Genomic DNA, 22,597 nt, shown 5'->3' with positions numbered 1-22,597 from the left:
TAACTTTTGTGCAAAAGCTTTGAGTGTAAAATACCAAGCAATGTAGAGAAGTACATGTATACACACAAATTCAGTGGTACTATTCCCATATATAATATGGTCATTAATGAGTAATAAATGTCAAAACCATTTTTAAACTATTTTTAAGGAAAATTTAACAAAAAAGTGATGGTAATTGGCTTTGCAAAGCATTTTCAAGTAAAATGTCAAAATGCTAAAACAATACGATGACTTTAAAACAACTAATATGTCTATCAGAAAATAATAGCCATTGTCTTTGTTTTAAATATCTAATATTCAACATTTTCTATATCCATATTTACACTACACACAAAAATAACATTTAATTCAGAAACAAAAAATAGTTTCAGAAAAGCCTATTTTTTCATGTTATGTACTACACCCAGAAATAAAAAGTGAATTTAATTTTCCATTGACCCATTTGTTGTTGATCATACATTGTAATGCACAACAATAACTGTGTAAATGAACAATTTATTGCATTAAAATTAATACAATGTGTTTTTTCATTGTTACAAAAGTAATAAACATTATTAAAGTTAAAGGAGTTCAAATATTGTCTCTAAATTAAAAGAAAAGTTGATTTCTGGCACTACCTCACATCCAAATCAACAACCCAATCCATTAATACATGAATGACTGAGGCTACACATAGTTCTAAAACAATGCAATAAAACCATCAGCCAGCTGTACACAATAACACTTTAATTAGACAACAGATTAGCAGAAACTGGTTTGCAGCCTATATAACTGCAATGTGCCTATATCAGGTATAGCCTATGTGAAGACTTGACAAAATAATGAGGATTTTCGTGGCTTCGGAAAGGTAGGAAAGGGAAAGTCTTGTTTGTGGTGGGTTGTAGTGGGCACCTTCACATTCGTGTGTCTGCTCACACCCCCAGCTCAGCTCCACAACGAGGCTGAGGGAGACACGGCGTTCAATTACACCGGCTGCCAGTGAATAGAAGGGACGAGGCGCGGGGAAATGCACGCCTGTACCGTCAGTGAAATGCGCCTGAGATTTAGCCCCTGAATGCACACGACGCCACCGAAATGCCGGGTTGGAAGAAAAATATCCCCGCTTGCCTGCAAGCCGACCAAGAAGGAGGTATGAAAAGCAGTGCTTTAATAGTTCTTTATTTATGCACGAGCGTTGTTTTCAGGGGCGCGTTCTATTGATTGTTATGGTCTCGCGGTGTGTTTGTTACACTATAACTGTTGATGTTTGGCGCGAAATGTTTGGAACATTCGGAGCTACATTGTATCAACTTTTTCCTGGTGATCAGTGAATTGAGAGATGATACCGCGCCCGCCGCGAGGAATTCCGTAGTAATGCACTTGTTCGGCTGCTTTCTTTCCTTTTCTCGACAATTTACAGGTTGTGTGTATTTACTTTCCTCTTTTATTGCGTCCTTAATGTTGGTAGAATGCATTTGGACTTTTGGTTTTGTACTATATATGGTATTTATAGTCTATATATTCCATATGGTCTTCATAGTACTCCGTGTTAAAAACGTTGCCTACAGTCATGACATTTCTGTCGCTTCCACTTGGCTTGGCTGATAAGCATGTGTGTGCAGTATGTGACAGTTCATTTCCTATCCGTGAAACGCCTGTACAACATGCACTAATGGAATCGCGTGATTGTATTAGTTTCTATAATTCCATGTCAGTCATATGCTTATATGCTTTCGTTTTAAAAGTCTCCACAGCCGCAGGGCATGAATCGCTGCTCGTTGTTGTCTCTAGTCATTGTTATTTAATGTACGATGTGTAAATAGTAATGTCAGCGACCCATACTGTTCAGCGTTACAATTTAGCGACAGAATTTCTCTATTCAGCACCTGATGAAATCTTATCCATCACAGCCATGCATGTTGAGTGAAATGGGTCTGAATGGTCAGGGTATAGGAAGTCAGATGCACTTGCCCATAGCAAACGCGTAGAGCAGCCTATACCGAGCACGAGATGTAATGAATCAAATCAAAGCAGCGTGCAATGATCATGTTTCACGGGACCGTGAAATATGTTTGCACACGTGGTTTGTCGGTTTACCTTTGACACGCTGTGTATTGGAGCATCACTAGCTTTGATGCAGTGGTGTGGTTTGGGCTGCACAAAGGTAGATAATCGCGACATGTTTTCTGAAGCAGTGGCTGTTTATGAAAATCTGAATGATTAAAAATCTGATTATGATCATATTTTGATTATGCACCTGTAAACATGAAAAAAAGGAGATTTCATTTACAATGCATCTTAATTTGATAGTTTTTAATGTATTAATTTGGAATTTCCACTAGCCAATGCAACATAATGATGTTAATTCATGTATATTTATGTAAATCGTCACCTTAGAATTGACATTTTTGTCAAAATTGAGTTATTGATCTCAACTTTGAGATCAAAATTGATCTTATTTAATAATTCTTATTTATATTATGGGATGTTTTTTTTTGTTGTTTACATTTTAAGACTTAAAAAAATATTGGAACATACTGTTTGCTATGGAATGCAAAAACTTTGAAGCTCAATATGTAAAAATCATTCAGAACGCAGATAGAACCTTATAATTCCAAGGTGATGAAATGTTAATATGCGTTTCATTATGCCGTTTGTGATATTGTGGAAATTCAGATAAAGTCTAAATGTGTGTTTACACTGCAAGTTTTATTTGATTGAAACAAACTTTGGTGCAGTTGCTCTCTTAGTGTACGTCATTTAAATAAATGTAAACTGAAACCAACTCCTGTCATAAAGTATATCAAATCTATTTCATTTGTAAGCAAAGCAAGACTGAATATATTATATTCTGTTTAATCCAGGTTATACAAAATGACCTACCTAAAGTGTGAACTCACTTATAGAAACTTTTTATGCGAGGAAGATTTCCCTCTGAACGTTAAGAGATTACAGTTTATTGCAACAGTTGAAGCAGTAACGACTTGAATAAATTAACAAGGCAAAACATCTAAAAATAATATAGAACTGGCAAGCTTGAGCGTCTCCAATACTTCAGTCATTTTATTTCCTTCAGATTATCCTGATTTGTCAAGCTGTCTGAATAACTTTGAATGAGGGATTTCTCTAATGCTCTTGTTATGCTAATAACTTGAAATTCTAGAAAACCTATATAAATACATCTTGTGTGTGGAAACAAGGTCATATGCATTTCTTAAATGACGTGTACATCTCTGTCAGGTGTTCAATGTGGACGTTTGGCCGTGACCATCATGACTCATGCCTGATGAATCTCCATTGTGTCGTGGATGCTTTCACCTCAGAGTTGCTTGGTACATGAGTTACTGCATCCTTGAGACTTTGTGAAAGCCTTCACATTCCTTTTATAGAGTCTAATAAGATTGCAAACTTAAAGACTTATTTTATTAGACAATCCACTAGCAGTCGAGCAACAAAACATACAGGTATAGCTTCAATGTTGTGAGATATAGATAGAGTGTGGAGTCGGTTACCTTTTAACGCTCAATATTTAGACTTTGTTGAATACTGCAGAGCCACTTGCAGATTTTGCGTGGCATTAGTGCCATCTTCGGTGTGCTGGCGCTTGTGATCTGGTGCCCTGCTGCCTGGCAATGTGGCATGTAATTGGGTTTGAGGGGAACCAGCGGGGACCGAACGAGCCCCCTCATACAAAACGGGGATATTGCAGGAAGCTGTGGATGATGCTGTGTCCTTGGATCAGTGCGGAATTGCTATGGCTTGCAAGCCTCCTCCACCTCCTCCTCTGTGTCTTTGTATTGAACCGGTATAGAGATCTAGTGCATGGAGGCTAACGCTTTGTATGTTTTTTAGATGCTGCCTTTTTGTGCACTGCAGTTGTTGGAACAAATAGGTTTTAATCATTCCTTTTGTGAATCAATGTAAGGATTCCTGGCTGCGTTTAGTGCTTGGGTCTTGGGTGCTCAGGTGTGTTTGTCCGTGCACCCAGGCGATGCATCCATCTTAACATTTCATAAAGATGCAGTTCATCTTCTGAGCTAATAAGAACATTTAACTAGATTTCAGGATTCACTGATGGATTGAATGAGAGTATTTAATTTATAACAGCAGCCAGGAGAAACTGAAATAAGACGTATGCAACACAAATCAGATCTTCTTGCAGTGTCACCCTTAACATATTGATTATATGCTTTTTATTTTGCAGATATACTGTAGTTAAGATAAGAGGAGGTTTATCTTATATTCACAAATCAGAATATTTTGCTGCAATATTAAGATTTTTGTTAATGTGTGGACTTTTTTTCTCTGTGCAATCATATATGCTGTGTATATATTGCATGAATAAGGATCCAATTACTTGTCTAAGTCTTCATTATTGTCTGCAATGTTTCCCGTCCTTTCTGACCACAAAGAATATGCTGTAATTACAAGCTCACAAGTGGGAAGTTCAGTCTTTTGTCAAGCTTGTAAAGCGGCACAAGTGTTGAACACAATAACTTTCATAATGAGACTATTGGAGTTGTCTCTTTTTGAACATATTTATCGATTTATTTAGCTTGCAATGTGTTTTTATTGTGCAGAATCTGTCAGTTTTTTTTTTCCACCCCCAGGTCTGTTATTTGCAATATGTCACCATAAAATTGTGCTAGCCTTTAAGCATTTAGAGCTTAATGGCCATATGTGTTGCATTAAACAAATGAGTCAGTAATTACAATGCGAAAACAGGATGGTGACGTGTTACGTTGTCTCAGTATCTAATTTTTTTTTAGCAACAAAGAATTATCAGCAGACATACGCAAAACACTTGCTTTGCTTTCTGATCTGTTTTGAAACAGCTGAACAACAAATTGATGTCAGTTCCACACCTGATGCCGAATGATGATATTTGCCTCTTGAAATCGGTAATTGTGGATTTTTATAGCACAGTGAGTGGGGAAGAGTGGAAGCATTATATTAGTGTGTTCATACATGTTTATTGCTGCCTCACCATTATTTCATACTTGTGATTTTTCTCTTGAGAGAATGAAAAGGCAAAATAATAGAGCCGTTTGAATTGAAAGCATTGATTTAGCTCCCTTATCTTACTAATCAGATGTATGCTGGTCAACCCACATGAGCTTTTATATGAATGTTTTAGGATTACATCTTGGTAGTACTTTGAAACAAACATATTTAGCATCTGTTTTTGATGTGTGATATTGATAAAAAAATTTTTTTTGATAAAGTAAATTTTAAATATATATTTTGCTGAGTTTTTGTTTTTAAGTTGCATTGGTTGGTTTAGGCCTGCTATCGGTAAATTTCACCGTAAAATTACAAGTAGGTGGTGGACTTAATGAGTGATTCATTTAGTCATTAATTCAAACTATTTATTAAAGGTGCAGTATGCAAGTCTGGTTAAACTAGGCTGAACAAGTTATTGCACTCCTGGATGACAACACATTTTCACTCGGCTCCTCCTCCTAGGAGTCCACGCAAGCACAGGTTTCTAAACTGACGTGAGTTTGCCTGACTATTAAACCTAAAGGCTGATTTGAACTGTTTTCTAACTAAAAGCAACGGCACGCGATAGACTTTTATACTAAAAGTTTTATGTCTGAAATTTCTATTTTAGAAATGGCTTCTATTTCTCACAGGTGAACAACAGGATAACCTGTTATCTCCTCAGGTACACCTCATGTGCTTTTCTCAGTGTTATATGCTACTAATGTGGGTTGGAATGCCAATTTACGTGAAACTGTTGCCATTCTACTGAAAGCTGCAGCAGACCGTTCACCTCAGATCTTGAAAATAAAATTGAACTTTAGAACTGCGACTCAGCAAGCTAAGTTAACAAATATTGATCATTCCGCATGTACATATAATAATATTAAAGAGGCTTAGTATGTATTAATTAGGTTGTAAACCTTACCATATTGTTTGAGTGCAGTAAGTGCACTATTCTGTGCTTCTGAATGGCTGTATTAAAATTTCTGTCATGATTCGTCTGGTGCAAACTGCCAAATTGTTTATCACTGCATATCTCGTCATGTAGCTTGTTAATAGAACACAAGGTTACAATGTAATCTGCTCACCTAACATTTACGTTTGTAATACTTATATTAATAGCTAATTAATAACCACCTCATGTGTAACTCTGAATCTGTGTTTCATTTTGGGGCTGCTTTTAAATAGTTTTCCTCCTGCTTCGGCTTTATATTTGGTTGTTGATTGCAAGTTTATAAGTAGTAAGGTTGAATGCATTTAGAAAAGCTAAAAGACTCTGTGGGTGCTATACGACATTGCTCTGTTTCTTTAATTATCCTTACCAGCCCAGCATGGCAACATTGGCTCAACCAATGGTGTGTGTTTGGAGCAGGACAGTTTTACTGATCTCTGGCAGGTGCAGCGAGAGTTCAGGAAACCTGTTTGAAAGGGTGATCATTTTTTTGTTATTTGGCAACACTTGCAAACATATTATCCACAACTTTTATGCAACTTCTGCTCAATTTATTTTTGTTTACTTGCATAAAAAAAATAGTATTGCCAAAACTTCTCCTTTTTTGTGCTTTATTGTATTGCCTTATTATAAGTTTGCCAAAGGTTTGTCACTGTCAGCAGTATGGGGGTAATAGCCTCTCAGGTCACAATGGAAACAGTACACGGACAAGTCAAGTTTCTGAATGATTGCTTTTGGGGAAAAAAAAAAAAAGAAATTGCTTTTTGTTTTTTTGTTTGTTTTTTTTCCCCTTCCAGAACTGCCGTTCAGCGCAGATGTCATTTGTGGTAGCAGCAAGTACAAACATGTCTCAATTCACAAAGATAATATGGCATGTGGGTTGTAAGATCCCCTTGGCTCAGGGCGAGAAAAAAAGGTGTGCAAGTTTTATATGGTCTTTTCCACACATGTTAAACTGCTGTAGACTCCATAACTAGTAAATTATACTGAATGTCAGTGAAGCTGTATTTTCTCTGCTCACTGGTAAAGGCCATAGTAAACATTTTCAGAACATAACAATGTGACATCAGGGCGAGCTAGCTTTGTTCAACACTCTAATATTGGCAGAATAGGTGTAAATTGTAACTACTATGTCTGTCCAGTTGTGTCCAGAAACATGAGACCGAGTAACCTTGAGAACGTTAAAGCTGCAGTGTTTTGACATTCAGCAGTGATTTGCTGGTGCTTGATTCAACCTGAGGCTGTGAAACATGTACTCGATCTCTGACCTGTTGAGGTCATGGTAAGTTTCCTGATTAGGACGGCACTAACATTGTTCCCTTGGGGATTATATTTCTGACACATGAGGTCAAGTTTTGCACATAGATTTTGTGTGTGTGTGCATTACATGTACATGCTTGTGGCTTCCAGCAGACCTTCAGGTGTTTACAATTTACACCAGAAGTCAATTTGTTTAAAGGCTGCCCTTCTTTAAAATACCCCCCCCCCCCCAGACTCATTAAGATAGCTTGAAAAGGCTGCCATCATGAGGAATATGCAAAGGCACAATCGCCCAATACTAATTGGACCCCAGCGTTCTTCTTCGATAAAGGATCAATAGTTGGAGATTAATGGTGTGATGTGTCAGCATGCAACACAGAATAAACAGAAGGATCTTGCACACCACAGGAAGAGTCTGTGGAGATCAACGCAGGGGCTTGATTTTACTACCATGATAAAGTTTCTTTCTTTGCTAATTATATACTGCAGCGAAGAACATTGGTGAGAACAAGCAAGAACACAACAAGATATTTAGATTTTGTCACAATAATAAAAAAAAAAGTTTCAAGACCCAATCTACACTTATATAGATGCTTTTTAAAAAAATATTGTACACAATTTCTGGCATTTATTATAATTAATATTATTTGAAATGGCATTTGATTGTATGATTTATTCTACATTTACGCTTAAGTCTTGGATGAGCATGTTTTGCTTATGACCTTTTGATTTGATTAGCATGAAATGTTGTTCGGCTTACTTTTTCAGCATTAGATAACACTTTTGATTTATCAGTGCAGGTGAGATAATGAGTTGTTCCCTTTGCTGTGATTGTGATCGTACAGAATGACAGAGCTGGATGCTGCAATCAGGTGTTGCACCCCAGGGTAAGCTATTTATCTCAATAGCAAATCATCAAGAGAGGAAGAGGCAAAGGAAGGTGACTGGCTGATTGTTTTTTTTCTTTACTGTCTTATTAAAGACGAACTCAACCTGAGTCCTTGTATGTTTGAGTGGATAAAGCTTGTTAATATGCAATGGAGCCTTAGTGCCCTTTGCACAAATTGGCAATAAATAGGAATAAATAATTGTAATTTGTCCTTCTGGAAAAGGGCTGGAGCAAATGGTCCCTTAAAGTCAGCCTGTCTATTTTCTAAATTCATTATCTTGTTGGTACTTGCTCCGGTGTATTTTATTTTTTCTTGATAAAATGTCAGTATGATGGAATTTGTAATACAAAAAAGTTCTGTTCTTTTATCTGTTAAATTAAACAACTTAATTTTTGTAATCATTGCTAAAATAGCCATAGGCTATAGAGCACTTTCATGGAACCTTCATATGCCCATGAAGAACCCCAGGAAATACATATAATGTTTGCTGGATAAAAATTATGGAAAATTTAACTGCTTTTCACAGAATTATTTTTTTAAAAGTTATGAAATTATGGGGAAACCGTGTAATTATATGTGGTAATATCACTTGCAGGATATATCACACTAAGACATAGTTTAAGAATCTACGGCAAAAGCTGTCGTTATTGCAGAATTGTTTACTCAATGTCATTAACGACTAAAACATTTTTAAAACTGATTTTGTGTAACTGTGTTATTTGCGTGAGGCGTCGAGATTGACACAGCATAAGTTGAATCACGAATCACCTCAAAGTGGAAAATCTGAACTTCCGTGGACATTTTGCGCCACGCTAACATTCAGGAGTTTGCTCTTTTAGGGGCATGCTTATGATGTAGTGCCTGTTGTTGGTGTCCTGAGAGGAAATTCCCTTGCTGACACCGGACAACAGCTCATCTAACTGGGCTTGGCTCAGTCGGAAGCACTGCTGAAAGCTCCATCATCCAGGTATAGATTCTGGAGGAGTTGATGAACTCACTAAGCTGGGTGCACCTCTGGAAGGATCTAGTGCACGCAGACACTACGCTGTTTTTCAGCCTTCCTAAAGCACTTAAAGCACAGCTACTATCTCAAAATTCATGTTAGCCATTTAGCAATGAAGCTAGAGGCAGAAGCTGTGACCATGACAGGAATCCTCGTCTATTGTGAAGTGAATTTGACGTGAGTAAACTTAATGTTAACGTGTCAATAGAGCGTTTTATTCGTGCTTGCTGCATCTTTTGTGAACACAGCATTAGAGTGTCTCATTAATCATTGTAGCTTTAAGTGTTGAAATTGTTTTCTTGCATCTGCTTTAAAGCTAAAATTTGCAGAACATATGCCCTCCAGAAGCAGATTTTGACCCTAGTTTAGGGTTGGATGGACTATTCTGCACAGTCATTTTCTGTGTAAACTTTTCAGGAGGGCTTATTTAAAGAGATTCCAGTGCACTCTACATTGAAATACTTTTACATTTAAAATATGGTATTTCACCTTCAGATGAACACCTGACTGAGACAGAAAACTCACTGGGAGTTTTATGTCCTCCCATCAGCCTCTTGCAACTACTCTGTTTTACTCCTAGTGGTTTAATTTCACTTGTCTGACCCCGTATGAAGGTGGGCGGACTCCCTTTCTGCCCATTTTTTTCTTCCCTTCATGCTAGAACAGCAAGTAGAAGCTCTTTTGTTCTGTCACAATTGTCAGTTCAAACGCCTATTGATTTTTGCACTGGACATCTAAGATGGGAGGGGTTCGTAGTCTTGCCCTTTTCTGTACCAAGTCTATAGCTTTCAAGTACAGAGGAAACACCAGCTATTGCTCATAGAGAAAGGGTTTTCACCCGTGGTGCATTACTACCCAAAACAAATTTGACATGGATCAATCAATGTCTTAAAATGAGAAAAAAGCAACCAATATGCAAGTTTGTCCAAATCTTGATTTCTTGGGCTAGAAGACGTTCTGCAAATACTGCCCTAACTGAATCAGGAATGGATTTGACTTGTGGCTCATTCAACCTCAGAAAAGGCACACAATTATATGTGCTAATATTCTGAAATCTCATTGGATTCCTCTCTTTAATTTGGTGGATTTGCATGCCTCCAAGGAACTTGAATTATACTTATGAAATCAAGCTCCCCTGAGTCAATTCATTCATCCGTGTTCAAAAAGAGAATCCATGACCTGTTCCCACTCAAGGACTAGGCTGTCGATTTCTGAAAAAAAGCATTCTGCATCAAAGTGCATTGAAGCGGGATACTGCTTGTCCATCTCTTGTTACTAGATCTATTCTCTTGTGTCACCATCTTTTATTTTCAATCCATTTTTACCACACTGACTTGTGAGACAATAGAAAACTGAAAGGGAATGAAGGCTCAACAGGAGGCTCAAATCAAACTGCTGCACCCCACTGTGTAGTTCATATCGAGCAATGGCGTTATTTTCTCAGCCTATAGCGACCGCACCCAGCAGCACGTCAGATGTGGTAAAATTACGCTCTGAGCTTTTGAGGTTATCAAACGGTGATGATTCAGCCAGAACATTGAGGCACGGATAGATCCTTGCGTGGGTACTCCTAATTACAGGTTGAACTCGAATGTGACTGCCACTGTTATCTGTATTGTTATCAAATCTGAATGATCTCCTACAGATGGAAGGGGCTGTCATTTGTACTGTATGGAAGTGGCATCTTGGAAGCTGGGGGCTCTTTGAACTGTGCGGAGAATATGACAAAATGAATGGTGATTTTTGAGTCCTCCAGTCTGAGATTCATTTTTGCACTTGCCTGGCAAATGAAGAAAAAAATCTATTTTTCAAGAGCTTATTATTATGAGAGGTAGTTGCTGAACCAAACATTTGAAAATACAAGTGTGCATTTTGATCTCCTGAATCGTTGGATCCTTTTTAGGGTCTTTCATCTTAGTTTCCCTCACAATCTCAGAAAGACTCTTCAGGTTTTCTTGAAAACAGCAGTTACATTAGCTGTCTGGGGTTACTTATTTATTTTTTTACTTTAAATTTTCCCTTGCCAAACTTTTCCTTCTCTCTAACTATTGGTGTACCCAACAAATTCTATATAGCATAGGTCTCAAACTCGATTCCTGGAGGGCCGCAGCTCTGCAGTTTTGCTCCAACCCTAATCAAACACAGCTGATCCAACTCATCAAGGTGTTCAAGACTACTAGAGATCATCAACAGATTTGAGTTGGAGGTGGTTGGAGATAAACTATGCAGAGCTGCGGCCCTCCAGGATTTGAGTTTGAGACCTTTCCTATATAGAGTGGCAATGTTTGCCATGGCTGTTGTTTCTCACAATACACCCTCTATTTTTCATATGAATGCTTTCCATTCCAGTGAATTCACAACGAAAGTCCTAGAATTTCCCCTGATAGCAAACCACAACCCTGGTAATGCAGTTCTTGTCGGTTATATCTGATATTTGGGTTTTTCCAGCACCCAACCTCTTTTTTTTCCTTTGAGCTTTCACTTCATTCTGAATCGAGAGTGTGGAAGGGCCTTGCAAAGTGAAGCAGATAAAGCTGTCATGTTCTTCTAAGTAGTAATACATATTGACATGTCCGCTAACTAGAAGGGAAGGAAATTACTTTGGGAAAGGAAGAAGTGATAAATGTGACTGAAGTGCCTAACAAGCCTTTGGAATACATTGTCTTGTAGGGGAAAAAAACAGTATCTACATTTAAAAACTTATAACAGTCTTTGCCAAATGCCTGTTCATCTAGGTTTTGTTCTCCGTTGGCATGCATTCTCATTTGTTCTAGATGCAGAGTGTAATTGCTTTTCAACCCTCATCTTTTTATGTTTAAAAGGTGACTCTGCACGCCGCTGAACACAGGCAGTTGTCTCTTGAAGCTAGGCAAGATGGTAACATGAGGGGACTGCTTGTGACCCAGAGGTTGCATCTGTCTTTTAGAGGAAACAAATGTAGATCAGAAAGAAGCGGAGCAAGAGAGCTGAAATGTCCAGTTTGCACATTGTCATGCATTGATGATTTTGAGCCCTATTGTTGTATCAAGATTGAATATATTTTCAGGATTTCTAACATATTGAGGATTAAAAATTGTGTGAATATTTGATTTCCCTTGTAGGCTTTCCTATGTGCACGCATAAAAAAAAAAAATCACTTCCATTTCATAGACACACACCTTGAATGCAAATGCACCCAAATCACATTGTGCCTAAACAAGCTCTGTGGGTATTGAATCAACCCATTTTTCTGAAAAGAAGTACAGCGAGTGCAGTGTAATTTGTCATTGTGTAACATCAGCCCTTGAGCCTCTTTGTAACATGCATGTTGCGCTTGGTCCGGTTTGATAAACATCATGATTATTATACCTTTTGATAGGCAGTCGCTGTCCTAATATGAGGCAGATGATTGATTTGACATCATGGCCTAAGGTTGAGGTCAATCAGCATTTGCCTATTGTTCTGCAAACTGCTTCCCGTCTTTTTTCTCCTCCTCTTGCATTAACCACACTCGTGGGATCAGTCTTTTATTTATTATGATGGATGCTTATGAGGCGCAGAGCACTGTAGTTTGAGTGTGCGCTGGCCCCGGTGCTGGAAGTGCACGGATGCCAGGAGATGCTGTCAGCAGGGCATGGGAAAGATGAAGAGCCTTGTGACGTTTGCTGGCCTGCCAAGAACAGACTGCTCAATATTGATCACCAGATATTGCGGACATCTACTTGGTGCAAAGATGGCTCGTGGTAGTTTTCCTTTTTATGCACTGCTTTAGTTTTTAAACTCACAAGGTAGATGACAGCTGACAAAGGAAGATTTTGAATGTTACAATGCTTTTTAAAATGCACCAAGGTGAAGTTGCAAAGATTAGATTTTTTAATTTGCTCTTCAACATCCTGTCTTAATAAATGGATACCTTGTTTGGTTTAGGCCTGAGTAAATGTGTTAAATTTAAACCATTAGTTGCAAGATCCTGTCTTTTCTGAATTGTTCATTTAGAAATAAAGCAAGTGACTTTCTTTGAGTTAATTATTGAATAATGGGTTCACTTATTTGCAATAAAGCTTCTGTACTATTATTTGGGTAAATACAACTAAAAGCATGTATTTCCTTGCCTTTCTAACAGGAATTATTTTAATTTTATAGCTAGGGCATACTAACTGCATTGTAATAGGCTTCATCAAACAATAAAACGTTATGAACTCTCAGGACTGTGTTAGCTTGCATATTGTTAACCACTATTACGATGTCATATTTAATAAATATTGAACACATCTAGTTGGTATTTAAATTTATCCTACTGACATTTTGATCTGTTTTCTTTCGAATGCAAATACACGTGCAAGACGGTCAGTTTGCATAGTTAACCAGCTCTGTGACATCCACGCAAAAGCACTAAAAGCAACTCTGCCTGCACTCATGTTGTCTCTCTCAGGTGATGACTCAAAGTTTACATGGCCAATTCAAAACATTAATGGTCCACTGAGATTTAAGGCCACTGCATGCATTTGCTGTGTTAATGCAACATTGAAGTTCCCATGGCCTTACTTTAACTTTTAACAACTTTATTAATCTCACAAGAGACAATTAAGTAACCGTGGTGAGTCATCACCTGCTTGGTGGGTGTTGGATGTGGTTTCTCACTTTGGATGTGCCTCGGTGGTTGATGTTTCTGTCTGAGTAGTTTTATTTAGTTTGTTTTGATTCTTCGAGAGATATATGAGAAAAATTAGGTCCAAATTACCAACTCGATACACAATAAATTAAAGATTTTCATGTGCATTTTTTGGTGATAACACTGGCTCTGTAATTGGCAGTAAATTTTCAGCACCTGCTTTCAGATGAAGCAGCATTTATTACAGAGTTTTAGTTCAGTAAAAGATTGCAATTTAATCGGCACAATTCTGAAATGCAAGAGAATCATTCTGTGATTTGGCAGCTGTTTGCATCACTTTGTGCATGTACATGTGTTGCTGCTGATCTGAAAGCATATGAAAATACCCAATTTAATAACATTGATATTCCAAACTCATAACTTGTACTTATAACTAATACTGTGTGATTATTTCGTAGTCTTCTGTTTGTTAGTCATGTTGAACCAATACAAGCAGTTAAAATCTCTCTATTTGATTTTCTGTGCCTCTTCTTTGTGGCGTGTTTGCATCTTCTGCATGAGAGCACCCTCTGGCCTTCTAAGAAGATTTACTACTGATCACAGAGCCATGTTTCCTGACAAGATGTGCCTGAGAATTGGGTTTTAATTAATAATGCAGCCCTAATTTCAGTTTACCTGTTTGTCGTAAGAAATAAACATAGGGCAAATCACAACTAAATATTGAAAATACATTCAAACTTAAACACTTGGTCAATACTCACATTTGAGCAGCAACAGTAATGTTTTCAAAATACCAGAGTGGGTTGGTAGACTTAGTTCACCATGCGGTTCCCTCTTTCAAACACTACTCACTTGCTCTATGGTGGCCTGGAATATATCCGATTATCACTCCCCTCTAGCACAGCCTAGTGGATCTTAAGGACATTACAACTACTGTTTCTCACCACAAGGAACCAAAAAGATAGTTATAAAAGCATGTTATGTTTTGTTTGTTATAACATGAGAAATTCTAGGACTAAAGCTAAAACATACAAAATAATAATAATAAAGTATTACACCAGTGTTTCTCAACCACGTTCCTGGAGGCTTACGGACACTGCATGTTTTCGATGACTCCTTTGTCTTTCCCACCCATTAAAGGTCATTCAGTCTCTGCTAATGAGCTGATGATCTGAATCAGTTGTGTTTGGTTAAGGAGACCTAGAAAATGTGCAGAGCTGGTGGTCCTCTAGAAAACGTGGTTGAGAAGCACTATTACACCATCTACCAAACATCCCAAAATCTTTGTATGCTGGGCTAAACCACCCCATTGTATGTGAAAAATGGTTTTAAATGATTTTAGGACTCTAAGATGGTGAACCAAGGTTTGGTGGCCAAATTTACACTTATTCAAATGAAATTAATTAACAAGCATTCACATAAGAGGTTGTTTTAATTGAACCAAGCTTGCCAAGTGTGAACACACTCTGAGGTGTATTTGATTGTCACAACATAATGTTAAATTATTGTATCAAGTATAATTCAAAAAGTCTTCCCCAGTCACTACTTTCTAATGATGATCTAATTTAAGAAAATATTTGATGTATTTTCTATGAAGTGTTCTAGTTTTTATTTTAGATATTTGTTTTATTATCAGACATTTAGAGGGTTAACTAGCACACTAGCATCATGCTGCAGCTTGAAAAAAGAAATAATCCCTCTTTGTAAAGTTGAAAATGCATAGCTTTGCATTTGGAATCAGCTTAGTAGTTAGCCGTCTCTGGCAGATGCTTTGATTTGCTCATTAACCAAATCATGCCGTGTGCTTTTGAGCCTGACGACACTTTACGTCCTGTTATGGTTCCGCATGAGGTGCACACGGTAGACTGAAACGGTAACAAAGCCATATCCACCTCATCTGCACACTGCAATGTCAGCTGACCTCTGCTAACTCTCTGCGCTGGGCTCTTCTCCCCCCTCCTCCCCCTGCTCTGTTCTGTACGCTAGCATGCAGTCCTTTGAGATATGCTGATGTCAGGATTTAGCACGTTCCTGCCACCGGATTACTGAGAGACTCAGACTTTGCTTTGCGCATCTTCTGTTGAGTGTGTGTGGGCATACACCATTATGTATATATAGACCCGCATGCTTATAATTACACTGTTACCCCGTCATATGGTTACGGTTGCTCAAGACTGCATGCTTGAATACATCCATATTTAATCACTCGCTGCATGGATTCACATACAGCACATTGGTGTCGCTCCATGCCGTCATTGCAAATGACAAATTCTCCTGCTAAAGACTGTTTACGGTGGCTTGCTTATTGCCCTGGGAGAATGAGTGATGTCTGACAGCTGAAGGGGGACTGCAGGACCACAGTTCTTTGTGCCTAATTATTCATCAGGAGAGAAAACGCTGACAGAAGCCTCTGTTGCCCCTACCGCAAATTGACAAATGCTCAAGCAAGAAAAGGAACTTGTAAAGAAGCCTAATTGAAATAAAGTGCCTGATTTTAAAAAATGGTCTCCTCTCCCTAGATGGATTTCATATTGCTTTCTTTCCGACACATTTGTTAAATTTGTAATTCGGCTTTGTTTTGAAGATGACTAGGCAGCCTTTAAACAAAATAGAATAAAATGGTAGTGCTTGTTGTCGTCAGTGGCAAATTTAGTTTTAGGCACACATTTATGTGCAACCTTCTGTTATTATTTCTGCAGTGCAGTTTTATATTCTCTAAGTTTTAGATTTAAATTGTTTTAAAAGGATAGTTCAGCCAAAAATGAAAATTCACTCACTATTTACTCACTCTCGGGTGGTTCTAAAGCTTTGAGATTCATTTTTGCTGTTAAACGCAAAAGATATTTTGAAGAACGTTAGAAAGAAGTGGGAAAATGATAAAGTAAAAGTAGCAGTATGTTTTCAGAAACTGTTTTTTGTTATGCTGGTTGAAACTCTCTTCATATTAGGAATGCACAATATATTGTTTCAACATTGAGTATTCAGTGTGCAAAACTGCAATAGTCACATTGTAGGATCTACAATTTCATGTTGGGTTTAAAAAAATGTACCCAATCTAATAGGATGCAATAGTGTGAAAGATTTTCATTTTAATGTATTTATTTTTTAAGGCACGTGACTAAGATTTTAATCGAGTTTAAACCATTTGGGCACAATAAATTCTGAATTATTATTCTAATTATTTTTTTAATACAGATTTTAAAAAAAGTATTTATCCTATTAAGACTATGGTGTTAATTTACATTTGATTATCATGTTTCTGAACCTCAATGCTTTTAGAATCCATCAAAAACCAAGAACCGCTGCTTATTTCATTTTTATTTAATTTTTTTTGTGTGTAAAATTTTGTATGTTTTATACAGTTGTACTCCCCTAAAATTATGATTTTTTTTTTTTTTTTAATTAGGTACGCAAGTCATCTTTGACATATTAAAATTATTCAATCAATATTCATTCATTTACTCATTTTCTTTTCGGCATATTCCCTTTATTATTCTGGGTATGCCGCAGCCGAATGAACCACCAACTTATCCAGCGGATGTTCTTCCAGCTGCAACCCATCACTGGGAAACATCCATACACACTCAATCACACACACGCACTACATCCAATTTAGCTTACCCAGTTCACCTATGCACATGTGTTTGGATTTGTGGGGGGAATTGGAGAACCCTGAGGAAACCCACGTGAACAACGGGAGAACATGCAAACTCCACACAAATGCCAACTAACCCAGGCTTGAACCAGCAACCTTTTTGCTGTGAGGTGATCATGCTACCAATTGCGCCACTGTGTCGCCCAAATTTGCAATATGTATCGCTGAAAACCAAAATATCTCGATGTAATTTTTTTTCCAATATTGTGCAGCCCTACTTACCATCCCAATTAATTTATTAGTATTGTTTAATATTCAGTGTAGGACCAAGACAAGTTTGCACCTTTTAATGGTTTCCAACATTTTTCAAAATGTATTTTGTGTTCAACAACAAAAAAAAAAAAGAAAACTCATACAGATCAGCTCAGTAAAGGCAGAAATACTGATATATGATTTTGGGCTGGCCTTGGATGACAAATCGTTACCATTACCTTGTAACTAAAAAGCTTGATTGTGGACAATCAATGTTTTGAATGCTCACATCTCAGGCGATGTGCTCTGCATTCATAGCATCTAAATGTCTTTTACTGTTGGTGTAGAATGACTTTGGCTGGGTTTACTGTTGACAGGCTCTCTGATGTCAGGTCAGCCATCTTTTCACCTCGGGGAAAGTGAAGTGCTGTCTGTCAGGTTTCCTTCACATACCGTTTTATCTCTTGCAAAAGAGGCCCACATCATGAAGGACGGGTCATGCTATATAGCCTAAATATTTTGTCTAAATGGATCTAATTGAAAGAAGATAAATGGTAGAAATAGCTTCATTGTGTTAAAGAAGTAGTTTCCTTAAAATCATCATTTATTCATCCTCTTGTCAAATTTCATTAAGCAATTTTAGATGATTACAAAAAAATCTGATGTTTTTTTTGACGTTGCATTTGGTTTTAAAATATTACAAAACGCTACCTTTTATCATTGTTAATTGCTCTTCAGAGAGGCTGAAAGTGTTCACATTTGTGTTGCTTGCTCTGTGTCTAATGAAGGTGAATTATAGGCTCAGTTCATTTAACATCTCCATAACTAATATTTATGGGTTGCCTAAGTGGGAACAGCAATCGACCATCTGTAGTGAAATCAGAGTCTGTGTGGTAAGATGCGACGAAAAGATCATTTTATATATGCACACTTACAAGTAAGGTAATTTCTGAATGGAGGATTATTGAAATGCAATTCAAAAGATTGTGTTTATTGGTCTCAAATACACTTCCTAGCACAGTAGCTCAGGATCAGGATTTTCCCAGTAAATTTAATTGGCCATTCTATGCATCACTTCAAGACTTGCATACTCGTACACTACAGTATTGTTGGAGAAGCCTGCAGAAAGTGAATAGTGATCTAAAATAACTTTCACCCCATGAGACAACTTTGGATTTATCTTTGTATGCATATACTGTGACATCTGAGCTTTCTAATGCAAAGGAAGAGAAAGGAACAAACTTTATTATTGAAATATTGACCAGTGCATCAACTCTTATGTCTTTCTGTGTTTGACAAGAGTGGAACTTTCAAGGCGAATTTTCAATACAATATTGCTGTATCAAATGTGATGGTACAAAATTGTTCATTTGCCTAAGTGGAAACAGCAAGCGACCCTTTGTAATGAAATCAGAGTATAGAAATAAGATGCAACTCAGATGAAAAGATCATTTTATATATGCACACTTTCCAGTAAGACAGGCATGTCCAAACCCGGTCCTGGAGGGCCGGTGTCCTGCAAAGTTTAGGTACAACCCCAATTAGACACGCCTGGGATAGCTAATGAAGCTCTAACTAGGCTTTCTAGAAACATCTTTGCAGATGTATAGAGGCAAGGTGGAGCTAAAATCTGCTGGACACCGGCCCTCCAGGACCGAGTTTGGACACACCTGCAGTAAGATGACATCTGAATGGATGATTACTGAAAGTCAGTTCATATTTAAAGATTGTGTGTTGGTTTCTAATACACTACTTGGCAAAGTAGCTCAGAGTAACACTTTATTTTGATGGTCTATTTGAGTATTAGTAGAATGTCTGCCTAATATCTGCTTATACTGCTCCTTTAACAGACATTTAACTAATTATAAGAAACTTTGCAAGTACATGTCAACTTACACTAACCCTAACCCCAACAGTCTACTCAAAATCTAATGAGAATTAGGTGGCATGTAGATGCAAATGTAACTTAAATTCAACAAATGGATGATCAAAATAAAGTGTGACCTAGCTCAGGATTAGTTCCTTTTTTTAAAGTAGATTTAATAACTAAAATTCTCTTTAATTGGCCATTCCACACATCAGGACTTGCATACCGACTTGTAAGAAAAAAAAATAACCTTCACCCCTTGAGACCCCCTTAGATTTATCTTTGTATGCATATACAGTGACATCTGAGCTTTCTAATGCAAACGGAAGAGAAAGGCATACACTTTATTAGTGTATTGAAATATTGACCGGTGCATAAACTCTATGTATGTCTTTCTGTATTTGGCAAGACTAATCAATTTTCAAGTTGATTTGTATCAAAAATCACATTTAAATCAATAATAAAATTGCTGTATCAAGTGTGATGGTACAAAATCGTTCCTTTTAATCAAATGCACAATGAATCATTTTTTTGAAAGCTCGAACAGCACCAAACTGTGAAAAACTGTTTGTAAATAGGAGCAATAATAGTGAGGCTTTCTGTGACAAGCGCCACAAAACACTGCACATTTCAATTGCAAATTGTACTTTATGCTGCATAATTTTCGATTCTCATCAGGAGAGCAACTGTAAAGCTTCACAGTTCATCCATAAACTTTTGTGGATAATAAAATCCAGAGTCAGACCTTTTCACCCTTAAATCAGCTCAGAGTGTCTTTTAGTGGAAATAATATTTTGTGACTCTCACAAGGTCTTGTGAGAATTGTACTCTCGGCTGTTCATATCACCAGAAATTATGAGTATGCTTGGTTGGGAATTGTACTTTTGGCTGTGTGTGTGGCTCCTGTAGACAACCTCAGGTTACTCTCTCTACAGCTGTACGTTTGTACTAAACATCTTTCCTTTTTTAAGGAGAAAAAAAAAACGTGTTAATTTAATGGGTTGTTAGACTAGAAAGTCTAAACGAAGCTCACCCCCTTTTCTGAGGTTAAATGTGCCTGAGGGGAATACAGTGTGAGGATTACTTACATTTCTGGATTTTATCCTTCTTTGAACCTTTTGAAGCTAACTAGAAGAGTCAGAATGCCTGTAGGGCCTGCCTAAAATATACATTTCAACGCCCACTTTCCCCAAATTCTTAATTTCCTCTCTGGTTCACTCTCTCTTTGTATGTCTCCTGCAAATTTCTCTTCAGCTTTTACTTTGTCCTGTATACTGGTCACCAATACTTTGACATCAATTGAGGTCTGTATTACATAAGTAGCATCTGCTACATGGTCCTGTTATAAATTCAACTGGAAGTCAAAAATCTAGAAGTCTAACAGCGGTTCAGAAGCTGTGAATAGACGCGCATGGTGTAGTTGTCGCTGGGGGCCAGTTTGTCATCAATGTAGGCCAAACCTCCCATTGACAAGCCTCATCTGTGTGTACAAGTACTGTAGATACAGTGCTGTAGTCTCCTAGAAGGCTTCGCACTTGTTTCAGATCCTCACAAGTGTGTCAATTACTTTCTTTGAAAGACAGGATGTGCAAAAGGAGCAGATTGAATCGGGTCTCTGGCTCGTGCACTAATTACCCAGAGAAATCTGTTTGCTGCTCCTTCAACCATAAAGGCTTTCTGAAAGGCTGCTGGATGTGCTGTTGTTGAGGTAAATTTAGGAGTGTGTTTGTAATGGATTTAGGTTGAGATGTCCAATCTAATCAAAGAAGATGGAGCTTTACTGTCCACAATGTAATAGCAGAGAAGGCGTTCTTGCAGGACTCCCAGAATGCATCAAGATTCTTTGGATTCTTCTTCAAAACCTCCTCCTACATCTTACCCTAGACATGCTTAATAATGTTCATGTCTGGTGACTGGGCTGGCCAATTCTGCAGCACCTTGACCTTCTTTGCTTTTTACGAACTTCGATGTGGAGGTTGAAGTAAGAGAAGCAGCGCTATCCTGCTGAAGAATTTGCCCTCTCCTGTGGTTTATGATGTAATGGGCAGCACAAATGTCTTGATACCTCAGGCTGTTGATGTTGCCATCCACTCTGCAGATCTTTCTTTTTCTTTTTTTGCTTTCCCTTTGCCTTTTAATATCTAGTTATTCAAAGCCAACTGTTTGCTTAGCAAGTTGTAAAATTGTCCAGAATAGCCCTAAACATAATATATAGATTGTTGTACTGACATTGGCACGAAATAGATTACAGTTGCTGAACTTGTTACTATGTTTGCTCGATTGCTGTACATGAGTTGCTCTGCCTGTAATGCTATTGTATACAATAGCACCACTTCAGTTGCAACTTTGTGGCATCCTCAGTGGCCTCTGTCTCAGTCTCATCCCTCACTGAAAATGAAAACCATTTTTGTTGTCGCAAGTCTCTGTCAGTGTGAAGGGCCCTTTAGGGTGTTTCCTGTTCGAGACGTGGATATATGTTGTCCTCCTTTATGTGCTTGTTGAAACACATACTTGAAGATTGTGAATTGTTCTCATTCTTTATACAATTTTGCTCTTCGAAAATCCCTCCTACATTTTCTGCACTGTTGTTCATTCCGTGATTTTATGTTCTGCGCAGTGAGTTGGATTGTGGAATCCACTTTTGTGTGTGTTTTTCTCTCTGCGCTGTCCTTAAACCTTTTGATCCTTTTATGCCCAGCCACCTCTAGCAGCTTTGCACAAGAAAGCAGACAATACCAAGGTTATAAGTGTCCTATGCCCTTCCACTGCACAAATGTCCTCATAATTGAAACTTTTTACTCCCGAACCAACAGTGGCTTGTGAAATCCTGTTTGAAGCAGCAACCGAGGACTTGGCAGAGGGCGTTAAAGCTGGGAAAGATGAAATGCAGTCTGCCCCTGGGAAGTGTTTACGGTGACTATAGGAGTGTGGTGACCCCTTTTATGGTTCTTTGGAACGATCCACATATCCATCATGTTTTGTGTGGGAGGTACCATTACAGAGTGTAGAGGGGATTATACACTAATCGTGTTGTCTCCCCTGGATACACTGTCAAATAGACACTGATAGATTGGTGGTTCTAAGGGGCGAATTGTTTGCCCCGCGGCCTGTTTAAATTCCATGCAGCCTTTTAAAACTCTTTATATCTTCTGAAGTATTTCTTTGCCCCTCATTTGGGCCTCAGTGGCTGTGCCTCTCTATACAAAAACCACTGCAGATTAC

General features: G+C 37.8%; 1 protein-coding gene across 14 annotated transcripts in view; it reads left to right on the top strand.

Annotated features, from left to right (window-relative positions):
* Positions 1–965: 965 nt before the first annotated feature.
* Positions 966–22,597, top strand: part of grip1 (glutamate receptor interacting protein 1) — a 359,502-nt gene continuing 337,870 nt past the window's right edge. For all 14 annotated transcript variants that reach the window (XM_073946220.1, XM_073946216.1, XM_073946217.1 and 11 more), the window contains exon 1: positions 966–1,129. In XM_073946220.1, coding sequence (XP_073802321.1) covers positions 1,075–1,129 — 55 coding nt within the window. In that variant the 5' untranslated portion in view covers positions 966–1,074. The remainder of the gene's footprint in view (positions 1,130–22,597) is intronic.

This window comes from Danio rerio, chromosome 4 (assembly GCF_049306965.1).
Source record: "Danio rerio strain Tuebingen ecotype United States chromosome 4, GRCz12tu, whole genome shotgun sequence".
Lineage (NCBI taxonomy): Eukaryota > Metazoa > Chordata > Actinopteri > Cypriniformes > Danionidae > Danio > Danio rerio.
This window is presented reverse-complemented; position numbering and strand designations above follow the sequence as displayed.